The 19,063-nt window shown below is 35.2% G+C and overlaps 3 protein-coding genes across 3 annotated transcripts; all 3 read left to right on the top strand.

Annotated features, from left to right (window-relative positions):
* The first annotated feature begins 2,625 nt into the window (after positions 1-2,625).
* LOC105802615 (growth-regulating factor 9) lies at positions 2,626-5,290 on the top strand. Its single transcript, XM_012634341.2, is given in 5 exon segments — positions 2,626-2,804; positions 2,886-3,212; positions 3,781-4,371; positions 4,651-5,000; positions 5,002-5,290. Coding segments are annotated over 5 exon segments (1,365 nt in total). The 5' UTR covers positions 2,626-2,761; the 3' UTR covers positions 5,056-5,290.
* A 3,117-nt stretch (positions 5,291-8,407) lies between these two features.
* On the top strand, positions 8,408-10,465 carry LOC105802612 (cytochrome P450 704C1). The gene is made up of 5 exons (XM_012634339.2): positions 8,408-8,929; positions 9,019-9,312; positions 9,401-9,745; positions 9,838-10,038; positions 10,125-10,465. The coding sequence occupies exons 1-5, from the start codon at positions 8,408-8,410 to the stop codon at positions 10,335-10,337; spliced, it is 1,575 nt and encodes a 524-aa protein (XP_012489793.1). The 3' UTR covers positions 10,338-10,465.
* Positions 10,466-14,251: 3,786 nt separating this feature from the next.
* LOC105802613 (cytochrome P450 704C1) lies at positions 14,252-16,538 on the top strand. Its single transcript, XM_012634340.2, has 6 exons — positions 14,252-14,615; positions 14,852-15,067; positions 15,140-15,433; positions 15,522-15,842; positions 15,936-16,139; positions 16,208-16,538. Exons 1-6 carry the CDS (start codon positions 14,319-14,321, stop codon positions 16,394-16,396), a joined length of 1,521 nt encoding a protein of 506 aa, XP_012489794.1. The 5' UTR covers positions 14,252-14,318; the 3' UTR covers positions 16,397-16,538.
* Positions 16,539-19,063: the final 2,525 nt, after the last annotated feature.

Here is a 19,063-nt window from a genome sequence, read left to right as displayed (position 1 = left end):
CAATGGCCTTTCGGACGGCCTCAACTTACTCATGTCCAGCCTCGATATGCTTAGCTTGTTTCAACCCCATCCTAGGCATCAATGTGGCCAACCTATAGAATGTCGCCGAGAAAACAATAGAAATCGACAGTTGATGTGTGCACCTCAATACAGAGTTAACCGTCTTTACTAGGTTAGTCATCATCTACCCATACTGAAACCATTCGTCGTAACTTTGAGTCCATTGTCAGTTCTCTATGCTACTCAACCATGTTCGGAGATTTGTTGGTAAAGATGACATCTGAGATTCAAGCCTAGTGAACCTCTGCCTGAATTTTCGCGGTTCTAACTCATGAACTGCATATGCAAATTGGAATCAGTATTTTAAAAACTTACAGGCTGAAAAAAATTGAAAAGGAATTTTTGAAACAAATACAAACAATATTTTTTACCCATGTTCACGAGTTATTTTTTCCAATATTTATTCTTATAATCTCTGTGGAAGTTTGCCGCGATGTTTCAGATGCAATAAACAGACCTCCATGAAACCCCCAATTGCCTTATCGCAGCAAGTATTCTTTTCGATATATCTGATATAAGGCAAATGTTGTCTTATCTGACAACATGCCTCCGTAAATTTCTGAGGAAAAATTCCCAAAACTTGAAGCGCTCACGCTCCACGATGGCGAAAACGATCAAAAGTACATTTCAGTTACCGTCTTGTGCAATAGTAATTAGGAGTATTTGCGTGTATTTATCATACAACCAGGTCCCGTCTACCTGCACCATCGGCTTGCAATGAGGGAAGACCCTAACACATGGCTCGAACGTCTAAAATAATCGGTGAAAAACTCGTTTCCCTTATTGTATCTCCCTGTTCGGGCCTTTATACGACATTGTTTGCAAATCAGTCATTGTCCCAAGCATATACTCCCACATCCCGACTATCTACCATTGAAACTCGTTATATGACAAATCCCAATCACCATACAACTCTCACATCGCCATTTGCTTTGCCCACCATGTCTTTCGATACGACACTTTATACTTGAATCGAGCTTGCAGGTTTGCAATAAGGATCGACACCTGAATGGTGGACGACTCTTTCACCAAATAGATGATGCAGTTGCATATAGTTTTTGCATCTAACTTTTGATGGTCTTACGACATACGAGCATATGTGCATGTGTGTGGACCTTCTAGTTTCCTTATTATCCACATCTGTGTTCGCTGCATTAACGTGGCTCGAACACGCCAGTTACAACCACTTGAGGCTTTCCAACATTCTCATACGTACAAAGATAGCGTCGACTTCGTTACTGTATAATCCACACCTAACTTCAAGCTAAGTTGTTTAAAATAGCATGTAAACAATCTTTTTTGTTATCGGATTATTGTCTTACGAACAACTCTTCATCGTCGAATTCATCATCAAGTAGATAAGCCAACACAATGTGTGTATATTCTAGGAACTCGTGTGCAAAAGCCGCATCAGGGTCTACGTCGATCATGAAGGGACCTGGGTTATTTCTTATAACTATACCAGGGCCCGTGTTCTCGGCTGAATAAGGGTTTGTATTTCACCCTCCATCAGGCCTTTTTTGTTTATGTCTTTAGGGATGTTATCTAAATCGGGGTCACTAAAATCATTGTCTAAAGATCCATTCAGAGGTGTTGACCACCATAGAAAAAAATAATTTTTTAATGTAATACAGTTAGTGCCTGCCATTGGTGTCTCAAAACAAAAAAAAAAATATTCGGGACCTAAAAAAGGTGGTGCTGGCCATCTATTGGCCGGCACTTGAATTTTTTTTAAATGACACTGGTGCTGGCCATTAGTGTGCCAAAGTAAAAAAAAAGTGCATTGGGGGCCCAAAAAATGTACTTGGTGCAGACCATCTACTGGCTAGTATCAAAATTTTTTTAAATATCTCTGGTGCTGGCCATTACATGGCTAGAGCCAAAATTTTTATCAAATACTGGTATTTTTGTATACCAACATGATTCGATTTAAAAAAAAACCCTGGTGTTGACCATTGGGTTCCCAAACTCAAAAAAATTATTTTTTAAAGCTTAACACAATCATTAGGTAATGATCGCATGGTGGTGCCGGTTATTGAATTTTTAAAACTCAAATTTATTGATCATTTCAAATTATTTTAATAAATATTTTTGAATTAGAGTTATTGTTATAGATATTAAATTTTTTAGAGTTAGAGGAATAAAATAGCCTAATTATGGGCTTTTAGAAAACTGAGAACCACTCGATGGCTGCCAACAGTCCACGTGTCACTGCTGACGTACAGAACCGGGCCCTACCGGTCCCTATGCTTAAAGTAGGACCCACCATAACTGAATCCAGTGACGTGTCCTCTTCTGCCCATCCACAGCACCAGGCAATTAATCTGACAACGCGCGTGGCAAACAACCGACCACATTGTCACCGTCTGCAACAGCACCACTCTTTCACCATCTCATTGGGACGTCCATTTCAAACGCCGATTTTGAGAGGTGAGCTTCACCTTTTACGGAGTCTGTAAAATGATAAAGTAACTGAATTTCGCCTGCAGTGACTGCGAAAAGGCTGATAACTGTCAGAATCCTGACACGCGTTTTTAACATCAACTTTATGTCACACTCGTCGCTGCATATCGTGAAACTGAAACACAGCAAAGGCGATCATGTTTAAGTTCAAGCTACTTCTTTTGAAATATCATTCACACTTAAGTTCTCGCAGATCTCTGTACCACCGTTCTTTAATCTGTGTTTCTTTTTTCCATCAATGGATGCCCAACCGGTTCAAACTCGAATTCTTCCAGATTCTGGTAGTCTATTTCTAGATATATATAGTTTTTAAGTATCGTGGTTGGCTGGTTAATTAATTTTGAGCATGTTTTTAATTTTAGGGGGTGGTGGGAGTGGGGCCCAAGAGAGGTTGGAGGGGAAGGGAAGGACGGTGAAGATGGAAGAGGAGGAGACGGAGAAGGGAGGATCACCTTCGATCAAGTTGGGACTGGGGATTGATGGGACGACGTCGGAGAAACCCGTGAAGAAACACGGGAAGTGTGTGTTTACGACAGCTCAGTTGCATGACCTGCAATTACAAACGCTCATCTTCAAATACATAGCGGGTGGAATCCAAGTTCCCGTTAACCTTGTTATACCCATTTGGAAAAGCGTCGCTTCCTCCTTTGGCTCTGCTCGTGGCTGTATCTATGAACGGTATCCCAGCTGTAAGCTTTCTTCTTTTTAACTTTTCTCTTGCCTAGTGCCAGTTTTCTTGTCCCCTCATTTTTGCGTGGAATTTGATTTTGTTTTCTGTTTCTTTCTGCTTCCTGAATTTGATTACATCCATATTTTCTTTTTCCTTTTTACTAGAGAGTTAGAAGATCAATAATTTGGGTTTTTTTTCCATACATTTCTGTAAGTTTTAATTGGTAGGAAGATGTGAAAGGATAAGAGTGAACCTTTTGTTAACTATCAGTTAGACTACACATTTAAGCTATAGTATAAGGTAGGAAACTGGAAGTGGATATGCATCTTTAGTCTTTACCATCTGATCTACAAAATCCTCATCTTTACCAAGAAATATTTAAGCTATGGTAAAATCCCACTTGAAGATGTATTGTAATTAACAGATGATTTGGTTCTTTATTAATCATTAAGTACTATTAATTAAAATTCAATTATTCCTGGAAAATTGAGTCTCTTTATACACTTGGCCAGAATTTCCCTACTTTGCATTGTAAATTCGTAATGGTATTATAGGAATGTTAGTTTACATGAAGAATGTCGTTTCAGTTGTAGGAGTCAGTCCTCAAGCATTGGATTATAGGAACATGGCGGATCCTGAGCCGGGAAGGTGTCGAAGAACTGATGGGAAAAAATGGCGGTGCAGTAAGAATGTGATTCCTTATCAGAAATATTGTGAACAGCACATGCATAGAGGTTGTCGGCGTTCAAGAAAGCCTGTGGAAACTTCTCAATCCGCTTTGCCTGACTCAACATCATCAAAATTTTCAATCAGATTGTCAGAAAACTCAAAAAACCTTCCAACACCTGTAAGTTTTCAGTACACGAACCCATTTTCCTGTAATACCAGCACCAGCCATGGAACCACTGCTATAGAAAGCAACAATGTATGCAGCAACCGAAACTCCATTTCTATCAATGCTGCAACTAGTGGCACCATCATTGCCACAATGAAGAACGACAACAAAAATGATCCGAAAAGGAACAAAAACGTGACAAATACTAGTGAGAAGGGTGAAGAAAAACTCTCTGTAAGTAACAATAATACCATCAAAAGAAGCAGCAAGAGTGGAAACAAGGCCACTGTCGGTAATAATATATCTCCGAGTGTGGGTTTTTCTCCAAAAAGCGTTCTTCAAGGTAGTTCCGTAGAAGTTTGTATGATGTTCTTGTTACATGATCCCTTCTGCTATAAAAACAGATATAGAAGAACCCTTTCCATGTTATCCTATCTTATTTAGTTTTAGTAGTTTATGCTTACAATGCACATGCTGAAAAATGATGTGCTGCATGAAGTCATTTACTATAACCATTGTTATTAATACTTGTGTACTATTTGATAGCAGAATTGGTTGCGGTTAACTTTGTGTTATTATGCATAGCGTTGAATATAACAGTTTTTCCTGGTATTCTTTTCAGTGCTAGGCAACAGCAGTTCCCGTGCTTACAAAAATGAAATAGAACTTGAGCCTGGGAGGTGTAGAAGAACAGATGGGAAAAGATGGCGATGCAGCAGGGATGTTATCCCCGATCAAAAATATTGTGCACGACACATGCACAGAGGTGCTAGAAAACAGACTGAGGTTTCTCAGCCTGTTGCAGTTCCCAGTGTTGGTGAATGCCGTCCACCTAGTAGATTAACAACAGCATACAAAGCAGCATGTCCAGCCCTGAGCACCAGTCTGTCTATTTCGATTCCAAGGTCGCAGCACATTGCAGAAGATGAAAAGAGTACGAGCAGCAGCAGTGAGACGACCATCAGTGACACCAACGATTACTGTCTTCGAGAATAGTAACTTAGATGTGATATTTGGAAAGTTGTGATGATTGAGGTGTTTGTTCCTAAAGACAAACTAGTATATAGGTATCAGTGGCAAATTGTTGAGTCTAAAATTTTGTCAAGATGAAAATGGGTGCCTTATTTTTGCGTTTTCAGGTGAGCAAAATGAGACGAGTTCCTTGGTATGGCCATGGAAATGGGTTTTTCTGTATAATGTCCAATGTACTTAATTTCCCTGCTGTTGGGCTTCTATATGCTATAATTACTTAGAAGTTTGTACATTTCTCTGTTAACTTGGTATCGCTAAATTCTAATATTAACTCAAATACTACCTAAAAATGTTAAAAATTAGGAGAAAAAAAATCTGATTTCATTCTCCTATTGGAAATAGAAAAAGATTATATCGGAAAGATTATGTAGAATTATAATTTCATACAATCCCTTCACTATGCTAGTTTCCACAAGGTATTTGTAATAATATCACCTCTGAGATTAAATTTTGTAATAATAAACCCTTTTAAAAATAGATCATCTCTGAGATTAAATTGGAAAGTGAACTTCTCTAATTGGAAAGCATAGTTATAAGTATTAGGCCATTACAGATGAAAGACTTTCCCATATTCAGACAGAATGGAAACTAGACGGGTCTACTTCTTTTATTTCATTTGCTCTAATAAACTTAAAACCTGAGCCCAGCTGTCACTTATACAAGAGTTTTGCTAGTAACTCATAAACGGGTTTCCCTTGTTTTATCAAGCCATGACGATGGTTTTTCTTTTTTGAAAAATAATATAAAGGTAGGGGTAAATTAATGAAATATGCTGTTTTTAAAAAAAAGTATTTAGGCTTTTTTTAATATTTATCGTGATATATCGTTTTTAGAGAGAGGAATGAAAACACATCATACAGACGGAATATATAAACATAAAAATTAATAATGTTAAATTCGATTTTTAACTTGAGTATATAAACATAAAAAGTTTGTTAACAACATAATAATTAATTAATTAAAATTAAATAATTTAATATATATTTTTACCATTTGTAATTGAATGTTAGGGATGTGCTTGTCATTCAAACGATTACAATTTATAAGGAATAAAATAAAATCGAACAGAATAGGATTCAGAGAAATATTTAAAATAAGATTATTGAGAGAATTGGGAATTGAGAACTGAGAATTGAGTTTGAATTGAAAAGAATGAAGTTTGGCGGGATTTATATAGGAAAAAAAAATGAATGTTCGGGTGTAGCCGTTGGAATTGTGACCATTGGAAAAGTTATCGTTACCCTGAAAACGCGTCCTATAAGACACATTTTTATTTCTCTCTCCTAAAAACGCGTCATGTAAGACGTATTTTCACTTCTCTCTCCAAAAACAACATATCCTAGTATATATATAAAACAGCCTAAATATTTAAATTAAAAAAAAGCAGAATATCTCAATAATTTACCCATTAAGTTACCCTATTTGAGAATAAGATTCTAAAATTTAGACTTGGATTTTCTAAATTGTGTAAATTGAATAATAAATTATTTTAAAATGTAATATTTATTATAATTTTTTAAATAAATTGATTAGTTAGATGGGCAAATTACACATAAAAGCCCTATTTTTTTAAAATTTACCGAAATAGGCCCGGTATTTTATTATTTACCGGAATGGGCAATTTTCCCCAAAATCGCGTCCACGTCAGCGCGATGTCAGGGGACGTGTCAGCAAATCGCGTCCACGTCAGCGTGCTTTGCTTACGTGGACACAAATCGCGCCTACGAGGACGCGATTTTCTAACACATCAGCAAAACGCGCTGACGTCCACGCGATTTGCTAACACGTCCCCTGACATCGCGCTAACGTGGACGCGATTTTGGGGAAAATGGCCCATTTCGGTAAATAATAAAATACCGGGCCCATTTCAGTAAATTTTAAAAAAATGGGGCTTTTTTTGGTATTTTGCCCTTAGATTTAATTGCACAAAAAATCCTCAAATTATGACCCTCATTTTAAATTGGTCTTCAAACTTCAATATGTTCTAATTAAATCCCCAAACTATCGATGCTATATTAATTGCATCCTTTCGTTATTAAAATTGTTAATTTAACTGTTAAATGACACATTAAATCTTACATAATTGAATTTTAAAAATTTAAAGAAATAGAACGTTGCCGCATAATTTTTAAAAGTAAAAGAAAAAAAAAAAGAGTGAACGATAAAACTTTTGTAGAAGCTTGAAAAACCTCAAAACTAAGATTTCTAAAACATCTATTTTATGATATTCAATTTTTCTTAAAATTGACATTTTAAATTATGTCACACAAGATTTGGCGTATCATTTAACAGTCAAATTAACAATTTTAGTAACAAAAGGACCTAATTAATATAAGCTTGATAGTTTAGGGATGTAATTAAAATGATTTGAAGTTTAGGGACCAATGTAAAATGAGGGTCATAGTTTTTGGGATATTTAGTGCAATTAACTATAAATATCATATTGAATCTCAGCTAATTTGTTTGACTTTTTAATAAAAATAATATTAAAAGATTAATTATATACAAAATTGAGATGTTTGCCAAAGTAACTTTGGATGCCACACATTGGCAACACCGATAAACTTTTTTTTTTTTAAAAGACCTGACTAGAAAAAAAAGTTGAAAAAGTGAAAAAAAATATTTTTTGTAGTGTCATCTGATACATTGATGGTACCGATAAATTAAAATAAAATTTGATAGAAAAAAAATGGCTAAAAGTTATGGTTTCAACACCAAATAATTAGTCTTACTTTTTCAACCGTCAATACCTTACTTCCGAACTTTTAAATTAGAGGAGAGAGGAAACCAATATTTATTTATTTATTTATAATATAATAAATAGGTATAAATTAAAATAAATGAAATAGAAACAAAGCCATACGTAATTTGGGTGACGCAAATAATTTTATGGTTATCCTGTATATTTTCACCGAAACACAAGAGTTAAAGTGGTCTACATCGATATTGTTGTTAAGTCTTTTTCATTCTTTATTTATTAATTATTATTACCCTCTTTAGAGAAAGATAATATTTAATAATGTTGTTAATTCATTATAGTTAAAATAATTACAAGTAGAGCTACATTAATCAAAAAAATGATTACAAGAACTATTTAAAATCACCAAAGAGCCAGATTGGTGTAATGAAAGTGGAATATGTAGTATAAGATTTGAATTGGACAAATAACTTGGTAGATGGAGGATTGGATTATTCTTATGATTCAACAACGAAGGAATATTATCTTACGTATTGATATTTAATGAAAGTTAATTCATGCATAAATAGGAAATTATTAAATAAAAGAAAACCCAAACTCATTTATGTATAAGTAGATGGCTGTTACGTATATAGGTAATTAAAAGAAAATGGGCATTCTAACTATTATCTCCTTCTTCATAGCTTTGCCATTTTTCTTTGTTTTCTTCATTCTATCTGTTTTTGTCATCAAAATCTTGAGTGGGAAATCCATCAATGACCCCAAATATGCCCCAGTAAAGGGCACTATTTTCGACCAGATCTTTTACTTCGACCATCTCTACGACTACCAAACCCAAGTTGCCAAAAAACTGCGCACTTACAGGTTACTTGATTTAGGACGTAGCGAACTCTACACCACCGATACACGAATCGTAGAGCACATATTGAAAACTAATTTTGAACATTACGGAAAGGGTAAATATACCCATGAAATATTTTCTGACCTTTTTGGAGAAGGGATTTTTGCAGTTGATGGAGATAAGTGGCGGCAGCAGCGGAAGCTTGCCAGCTATGAGTTCTCAGCCAAAGTTCTTAGAGATTTTAGCTGCTCTGTTTTCAAACGAAATGCTTCCAAACTGGTGACAGCAGTCTCAGAGCTATCAATGTCTGGTCAAGTAATTGAATTCCAAGTGAGTCATGCTTTGAAATCTTTCTTTTTACATTAAGTTTGAGTGTTAATTTTACGGGTTTTTGTGTGTGTGTGTGTGTGTGTATGTAGGATATGTTGATGAAATACACTATGGAATCCATAATTAAAGTTGGGTTTGGAGTAGATTTGAATTGCATGAGTTTATCAAGCAATGAAGATGATGAGGGGAGTACCTTTCTTAAGGCTTTTGATGATGCAACACAGTCGCTCTACTTTCGCTATATTGATCCCTTGTGGAAGCTGAAAAGGGTTCTTAACCTTGGCTCTGAAGCTTCCCTCAAGAGAAACATCAAAGTCATTGATAATTTTATTTACGATGTTCTAAGAACCAAGAAGAAACAACTAGCATTGAACCCTGATCGTGTGAGTCATATCTTTTTGCACTAAATTTAGTTTTAAAAGTACAGTACTATTGCTAAATGTTTTTTTTCCCTTTTTTGGCGATTTTAAGAATGTTAAAGAAGACATACTTTCAAGGTTTTTAGCGGAGAAAGAGAAGAACCCAGAAACGATGAGTGATAAATATCTAAGGGACATAATCTTTAGCTTCATGATTGCCGGTAAAGATACAACTGCCAACACTTTGTGCTGGTTCTTTTACATGCTCTGCAAGAACCCATTGATACAAGAAAAAGTTGCACAAGAAGTGATAGACTGCACCTGTAGCGGCAGCGGAGAAAACCATGCTAATACTAACGATATCTTAGCAACCATAACTGATGAAACCCTACAAAAAATGCAATATCTTCATGCAGCATTAACTGAGACCTTGCGATTGTACCCTGTAACTCCAATGGTATATAATATCTTATTATTTTGAATGTCTTCTCCCTGGTTCAACTTTTTATTCAACCCATAACATTGGTATAACCTTATTGTACTTACAAGAATGGGAGGTGTGCAATGGAGGATGATATTTTACCAGACGGCCACATAATCAAGAAAGGAGAAGAGATTAGCTACTTGGCTTACGCCATGGGTAGAATGCGTTACATTTGGGGTGAAGATGCTGAGATTTTTCGACCGGAAAGATGGCTTAAGAACGGAGTTTTTCAACCCGAATCGCCTTTCAAATTCATATCGTTTCATGTTTGAACCCTTTCTACTCCCTCCTTAATACATATCTTTATATATATAGTACATAATTTTGGATTTGGGTTTTGCATTGTTTACAGGCGGGTCCTCGAATTTGTTTAGGCAAAGAATTTGCTTATCGACAAATGAAGATATTCACAATCGCACTTCTTCATTTTTTTCACTTCAAACTAGCGGATGAATCGAAAGATGCAATCTACAAAGTAACATTCACTCTTCATATGAAAGGTGGGCTTCATCTTCGTGCTATTCCCAGGACAACTCAAACCAATTCACGACAAGAACAATTATAATAGATCCTTGAAAAATGTTCAAAATATGTTTCCGTTTCCGCTTCCGGTTCTGTGTACACAGCATAAGAACTGGATTCCGTAAATTTTATTTGCTTTTCTAATAATATTGAAGATGAAACTTGGGTCAAGATCGCAAAATAGTACACTTTGATCATTGCTATCTGATAAGCAGAATTTGGCCACTCGTTTTCTACTTACTATTATTTATATATGTATATATTAGGATTTCTCACTCTCACCATAATTCTTTCTGTTCAAAATTTAGTCAAATTAATGAAATTAAATCTTGATTTTGAGATTTTTAAAGTCATTCACTCTCTCTTTAATTAAATTTTACTTTTCTATAAAATTTTAATTTTAAATTATATCATATAGGATTTAATTTGAAATATATCCAAATTCTTTTTTAACTTCATAGAAGGACAAGATTGGTAATGACAAGTGTGCAAGATCTGTGTTGACGTCCAACAATGTGACATTACTTTTTAATGGTATGACTTAGTTTCAATTAAGTATTCATACAATCTTTTATACATGTATTTCTTTGGGACAAAGTGAAAGAGGAGGTTTTAGAATGATTGGGAGTGGGTGAGCCGCGGATGAGTATTTATTGTTTGTCTGTCGACTGTAGGGATGGGAAGGGAGAAGAATTGTGGAATTTAAATATTGTCGTTGTAGAATTTCATTAGTGGTGAAATTAGGTTTGACAACTGATTTTCACTTTAATTTTATGAAGTTCTTTGTTTTTTGGTTATTTAAGGGTTGGGTACTCAGGTCAACTTGATAGTGGAGTTGGATTTATATAAAGATTTTTGTAATTCAAATTAAATAATAAAAAATAAATTTAAATTTAAATTTAATTATAAAATATAGGGATGAACAAAAATTCAATTCGAAAAAATCGAAAAAAATTTGAATTCCGAGTTAATCGAATCGAATTATTTTAGTTATCCGAGTCAACGTGAATAAGTAATTCGAGTTTCGAGTTTGAGTCGAGTTGAATTTTACAATTCAAATAACTCGAATAATTTGAATAACATATTGGTATAAATACCCTTTTGGTCCCTGTCAATTTTGAAAATGAGCAAATTAGTCACTCTTTCAACAAAAATTACAAAAACATTCAAAATAATTTTCAAAAATTCAAAATATTTACAAAAACTACAAAAATTATAGTTTTTAAAAATTTATTAATTTTTTTTAAAATTCTAAAATATATATAAAGAAAGTTAAAACATTAAATTAGTTATGCTATAACAATATTTTAATTTGACATGTTTAATTTTTTATTTTAACTCGAATAATTTCACTCGACTCAACTCGAAAAAATTTTGAATCAATTTAGGATGATAAAATAAGGTTCGTTAACTCGAAATTTTTTCACTCGATTTAATCAAAAGCTCACCCCTAATAAAAAATATAAAATACCAATTAAAAATATTTTAATAATAAAATGTGCTTTTTAAATGAATCACGCCGGCCCAAAATTAGACTTGAATATAAAATATTTTTGAAATCAAGTATTGGCCTGACTTGACCTATGAACAACTCTAAGTAAAATTATAAGCAAGTGCTCCAAATGAGATCAAGAGATCAAGCATTAAATACACCTGTTTAACTCAGGCCCAACCTTTATCCCAAAATAAACAAACCTTAACCAAACTGCCCCACCAACCGTCGCTGGTAGCCACAATGAGAGAGAAGACCATCCAATATGTCTGAGAGATAGGGAAGTTTCCATGTCTCCAACCAATAAACCCACCACCAAGGGGAAGTTGAGACCATGACAAGATCAAGTAAAAGGAGCATCGTCATGATTATGGAGACCGTTGTTACTTATTCGGGTTGACTTGAATAACTCAAAAAATTAAGGTTGTTGCCCCATATACTCCTAAATGAACTAGAAGTTTGAAAAAACTTCTATAATTCAACAGGAGTTTTACCTTCTCCTTTATAAATAGATTGAACCAGTAGGGCTATTTGCACAATTTTAAGATATTGTTACCTTGTTCAAAAATAGATAGAGATTTTTGGATAGGCGGGGTTTGGATAGGCGGTTGGGTGCGGTGTGATGCGTTTAGTTTACTTTTTGTCTCATGCTACAATATCTAATCTCACCGCCACTGCTGTTTTTACACTAACCGCAAGTAAACGCACCGCCCATCCAAACTAAGTCTAAATATATTTTCTGGAATAATAATTTTTGTCAGTTTCTATTTAAAAAGAGATTTTCCGTTTTCACATTTAAATAAAGAAAACTACTTTTAATTCTGTATTTTGATTCGAATTGTTCGAGTCCACACTCGAAGCAGTTCATGCTACGAGAATAGCAGAGAAGGTCGTTTGGTTGGAATCCGAAAACACAAGTACGGATTCAGTTTAAGGTTTATTGTTATAAATATCACAAACAGGCTTAATTTTTAAAATTTTAATTTTTCGCTGTATAAGAAAATCGATTTCGAACTGAATTTTTTTTCAACATCCTTTTATTTCTCTCCTTTTTTATATAGGAAAAGACTTGTAGAATTTAAATATTGTTGCTGGAGAATTTCATCAGAAGTTATATATGGTTTTAGACTTGTCTCATTATCCAAATCAGTAATGAAATCAAGTTTCACAATTGATTCTAAAAAATTTTAAGTTTAAGATATCATTGTTATTACATTAACTTAAAAGATTATAAGTTTAAATGTATAATATCTTTCAATTTAAAAATTGTAAACATTATATATAGAAATATACATTTTGGAGTTATTTTTCTACGGGATACATTATACACATACTTACCAAACTTTCATAAATTTTTATTTTGGGCATAAAAAGAAGTTTATATTTTAGATGTTGTTGCTAAAACTATTTTTATTGTGGTCACTCGTTGTTAATTCAATATTATTTTGCAATCATTTTAATCATTTAACCTTAATAAATTTTTATTTTGGAAGAAATTGAGCTACTCGGTTGTAACGATGAACCTAAGCTTTTCTCTATAACACAATTATCTATAAAATTCAAGTTTCTCCTATAAAACAAATGAAAAATTATTGAAATTGGGTGATTAAAATGAGTGTACAACAATATTGAATTAATGGCAAGTGACTAAAATGAAAATGATATTTAACAACAATGCCTAAAATGCAAACCTTCTTTTTCAATGCTCTAAATGAAAGTTTATGAAAGTTAAGTGACCAACTTTGTGGTTTACCCTTTCAAAATGCCTGAAATGAAAAAAAAGGGGTAAACTACACTTAAGGTCACTAAACTATTAGTAAATTTACATTTTGATCACTCCAAAAATTTTCAAAATGGTGACTGAGCTATTCGAAAGTTTTCATTTAAGTTAACGAGCTGTTAAAATCGCTATTGTATGACCACTCTTTGCACCGCGTGCACCAATTGAAAGCTCTTATTCTTCTTCTCTTCTACAATTAATTTTTTTCATGAAATAGTTTTGAATATCACGAATTTGCAAATCAAAATTCAAACAATTTTCTTCTCCAATCTTTGACACTGAACGTCAGATTGACTTGAATCTAAGATATGTTCTTCACTCGTTGATGGGTATTGATCCACTGTATTGATTATTGAATCGTCGCTTGAAAATCACTAGTCAAATTTAAAAAAGAAAAAACTTAAAAACCTAATGACTTATATAAAAAATTTTAAATGGTTTAGTAACTTAAATAACTTTTTTTTAATAATTCAATAACTATTTCGAAATTAAATGATGAAGAGATAACTTAGTTTACCAATAAAAAACCCAAAAGAATTTGAGTGTTGGACACAGACAATCAATCTGTCACGACAGTTGCAAGTTATCGTAGACATAACCAAATGAGACAAAAACAAGAAATTAGCTTCAATAATATCCGCCGTGAAATAATAAAATTAGTAATGATAGTGTGAGCCTCAAACATACTGTCCTTGAAGAAGCATAAAAGAGAACATTTATGGGAAGTGCTTCCCTCATCTTGTTCCATCCCCATGGATTTCTCCTACTCATTTACCTTTACAGCTTTGGTTCTGCTCCTCTCCCTAATCTCCCTCACCTTCTTCACTGCGAAACTGAAACAAAAACAGACAAAGAACAAGTACCACCCCGTTGCCGGCACGATTATTAACCTGCTACTCAACTTTAATAGATTGCATCATTACATGGCTGATCTTGCAGCCAAGTATCGGACCTACAGGCTGCTTTCTCCTTACAGGAGTGAGATTCATACCTCGGAACCTGCCAACGTTGAATATATACTCAAAACCAACTTCGATAATTATGGCAAGGTCTTTCCCTGCCCATCCAAAACACGCAGAATAATTTGTTGGCTTGAATTTAGGAATACCCAGATTTAGATGGGGAAAAAGCTTTTTAATCTAGTCAGTATTAATAATGTCAGTTATGGTTTCAATTTGATGAGTAATTGGTATAATGAAATGGCTTTTGATAATAATATGGGTACCCAAAAGGGGCAGAGTGGTGTTTTAAATGACAGGTTTCTGGTTTTTCAATTGGTGTGCAGGGTGAGTATAATCACAGCCTGCTAAGGGATTTTTTTGGCGAGGGAATTTTCACAGTGGATGGGGATAAATGGCGTCAACAGAGGAAGGCATCAAGCTATGAATTCTCAACAAAGGTGTTGAGAGATTTCAGCAGTGTTGTCTTTCGGAAAAATGTGGCACGACTTGCCAATATAGTGTCTGAGGCAGCTATTTCCAATGACACAATGGATATGCAAGTAAGTTCACCTAATGGAAATGTTTGGGTGATATATAAAATCAAAACTGTTACATAACGCAATGTTCTGCAGGACTTGTTTTTGAAATCGACTTTGGATTCAATATTCAAAGTTGCATTCGGGGTTGAACTAGACAGCATGCGTGGATCCAATGTAGAAGGCAAGGAGTTTGCAACTGCTTTTGATAATGCAAGTGTTTTGGTCGTTTACCGATACGTCGATCTCTTTTGGAAGATCAAAAGATATCTTAACATCGGATCGGAAGCTGCATTAAAGAGAAATATAAAAGTGGTTGATAATTTTGTGTATAAGCTAATCCATAACAAGATTGAGCAACTACGCGACTCCAAGGACGATTCGGCTGTAGTAAGTAAAAAATAGAGCTACTTGAGCTTTTTATATGAAGAGTTGAAGTAGAATTCTGACTGATCTGTATTTCTATGGGATTCTGCAGATAAAAAAGGAAGACATTTTAACTAGATACCTCCAAGTGAAGGACACTGACCCAAAATACTTGAGAGATACAATTATTAACTTCACAGGTGCTGGAAAAGACACAACAGCGTCCACTCTGTCGTGGTTTATATACATGCTTTGCAAACATCCTGATGTTCAAGAAAAGGTTGCCGTGGAAGTGAAGGAAGCAACAAAATCAATGGAGGTTAAAGATGTTGATGAATTCGCTGCTAGCCTGAGAGAAGAGGCTTTAGAAAAAATGCACTATCTTCATGCAGCTATAACTGAAACTATAAGGCTCTACCCGGCAGTTCCTATGGTAAGGAAATTTGCCATGAATCTTGAATTCTCTTACTGAAATTTCCTTAACTCTTTTATAGAAAAATTTATTTGTGAATCACTTCAATTGCAGGATGGAAAGATATGTTTCTCTGATGATACTCTGCCAGATGGTTTTAGTGTGAGGAAAGATGATTTGATTGTTTATCAACCTTATGCAATGGGTAGAATGAAGTTCATTTGGGGTGATGATGCAGAGGAGTTCAGACCCGAGAGATGGCTCGACAAGAACGGCATGTTCCGATCAGAAAGCCCTTTCAAGTTTACAGCTTTCCAGGTATGAAAATTCCTGAATATTGTTTCACTGGCGTGATTTTACGGCTGACCTTTGTTTTCGATTAACAGGCAGGGCCTCGAGTGTGTCTGGGTAAGGACTTTGCCTATAGACAGATGAAGATTTTCTCAGCTGTTCTTCTCCGTTGCTTCGTATTCAAATTGAGTGATGAGAATAGAGCAGTGACATACAGGACGATGATCAATCTTCATATAGACGGGGGCCTTCATGTTCGTGCATTTCACCGATGTCGGACTTAAAACCAGGTCCTTACTTCTTGTTCGACCAAGGGTTTCATCTACTAACCGGCTCCGTTCATTGTACCTAGCAATTCCAAACTTTAAATATATCCATACCACGTGAAACCTGAACCTTCTCTGTCCGAAGAAAATGAGTTCAGGGAAGTGCTAAATAAATTGTTAAGTGAACACTATGCAATTGCATCCAAATAAACGTTTAGGTATCAACCCGTATAAACAACGGATAAGAAAAGTAGAGAAGACCAAATACACAAATATTTGCATAGAAAACCATTAAAAAAGGAAAAATTACGGGTGAAAGAGACTTCGACTTTTCACTAAATAAGTAAACAAACGAGAGTACAATATGAAGAAAATAAACCTAAATGCACTAAACGTACAAACCCTCATAGAGCAAACCTGAAAAGAGTACAAAATTCTTTCCATAGTTACCACGAAAACTCTCATCAAAATTCATCTGTAACTACATCTTGTAGTCCTCAAAGAAAATCTCTTTCTAATTAACATATTAAAACAGACATACAATAGCTGTTTAAATAGACTTAGATTAGAGTTCTAATCATACTAAAATATCTCTAGAATAATCAAAGTTAAACAAGAAGAAAAAGTTTTGTTTGAAGTCTAAACGCGGCAGCTTATGTAGAGAATACGTCGCGTCGTCGTGACATCCCATGTGTTATGATTCCACAAAACGAGACTGAAGAACTGAATTACTTCACTTTTATCTTGATGATTGAATGAATACAACTTTAGGTATTTAAAGAGTCTAACTAACCAACTGTAACAGAAAACTTAACTTCCTTAACTGCATACTACAACTCCTAACTGCTATTATTCCTAACATGCCCCATACTTGTCAAGTTCTTTTCTCACTTGTAACAACACAAAGTCGATCGCGAAACTTAGTGAAGGCTCCTATTGATAGGGGTTTCGTCAGTATATCTGTTGTCTGTTCTGAACCAGGTATATGCCCTACATGAATTATTCCAGCAGCAACTTTTTCTCTAACAAATAGCAAATCCATTTCAACATGTTTAAATTTTGAGTGCATAACTGGATTCCCCGCAACTGCAACTGCTGCTGAACTATTGCACCATACCAAAGCTTTCTGTGGAATTGAAATACCTAATTCAGTCAGCAGCGCTTGAATCCATATTATCTCTGTCGTGACATGAGCCACACTTCTATATTCTGCTTCTGCAGTAGACCTTGAGATGACTTGTTGCTTCCTCGAGCTCCAGGATACTGGATTTCCACCAAGAAAGACACAAAAGCCTGATGTTGATCTTCGATCATCTATGTCAGACCCCCAGCTTGCATCTGAATAGCCTTCAAGTAAGAATCTGGATGTTCGTGTGAATTTCAGCCCATAATCTATCGTTCCTTATAGGTATCTTAATATCTTCTTCATAGCCTTGACATGGAGATCCAAAGGCTTATGCATAAACTGGCAGACTTTGTTTACTGAATAAGCTATGTCTGGTCGTGTAATGACAACATACTGCAAGGCCCCAACGATACTCCTAAACTGATGTTCATCCTCAATAGGACTTCCTTCATTTGCTGACAATCTACTTGAGGAAATCATGGGTGTGGGCAAACTATTCGATCTGTCCATCGAAGCTCTCTAAAGAAGTTCAGTAATATACTTCTTTTGTGTAAGATAAATTCCTTGTGGAGTGTAATTTACCTCTATGCCCAAGAAATAGTGTAATCGGCCAAGATCTTTTAAAGAAAACTTTGCATTTAGTTGCGTGACAAACTTCTCTATGAGCTGATCATCATTCCCTGTGATGATGATATCATCAACATAGACCAGCACGTACATTAACCTGGATCCAGATTGAAAAATGAACAAGGAACTATCTACTTTGGACGTTTTAAACTGCATACTTCCCAAAAACTCTTGCAACTTGTGAAACCAAGCCCTCGGTGCTTGCTTGAGACCATAGAGAGCCTTCCGAAGTCGACAGACCAGCTGCTGTCCATTAGAGCCTTGTTGCTCAAAACCAGGAGGCTGCAACATATAAATTTCTTCACTCAAATCCCCGTTTAAGAACGCATTATTGATATCTACCTGTCTAAGAGACCAATTTGAGGAAACAGCCAAAGCGAGAATCACTCTTATTGTTGTAGGCTTAACGACTGGGCTGAAAGTCTCCTGAAAATCAACCCCAGCTTCTTGTAAGTAACCCTTAACCACCAGTCGTCCTTTGTACCTCGTAACAGATCCATCAACATGCCTTTTGAGTTTAAAGATTCACTTACAGCCAACTGCTCGACGACCTACAGGTAGTGGCATGAGATCCCAAGTTTTATTCGCCAGTAATGCACGATACTCACTTCAGCAGCTGCAGTCCAGTTTGGACTGTGAAGAGCTTCAGTTATGGTCATAGGTTCTTGTTCATCCAAGGTAGAAGAAAAAACTTTTGGTTTAAAAATACCACTCTTGGGACGTGTTTGCATGGGATGAAAGTTGGTAGGCTGAGAAGCCACTGTACTGTACTCAGGTTGACCAGAAGGAGGCAACACAGTCATTTGGGGAACATTATGAGGAGAAGATTCGGGGATTTGTGGAAAAACATGAGGAGAATATGAAGTAGAAACAATCGGGGAAGATACCGCTGGAGACATTCCTGAAGCCTCAGAAGACTGCCCACTAGAACT

This window comes from Gossypium raimondii, chromosome 11 (genome assembly GCF_025698545.1).
Source record: "Gossypium raimondii isolate GPD5lz chromosome 11, ASM2569854v1, whole genome shotgun sequence".
NCBI classification, from domain to species: Eukaryota; Viridiplantae; Streptophyta; class Magnoliopsida; order Malvales; family Malvaceae; genus Gossypium; species Gossypium raimondii.
This window is presented reverse-complemented; position numbering and strand designations above follow the sequence as displayed.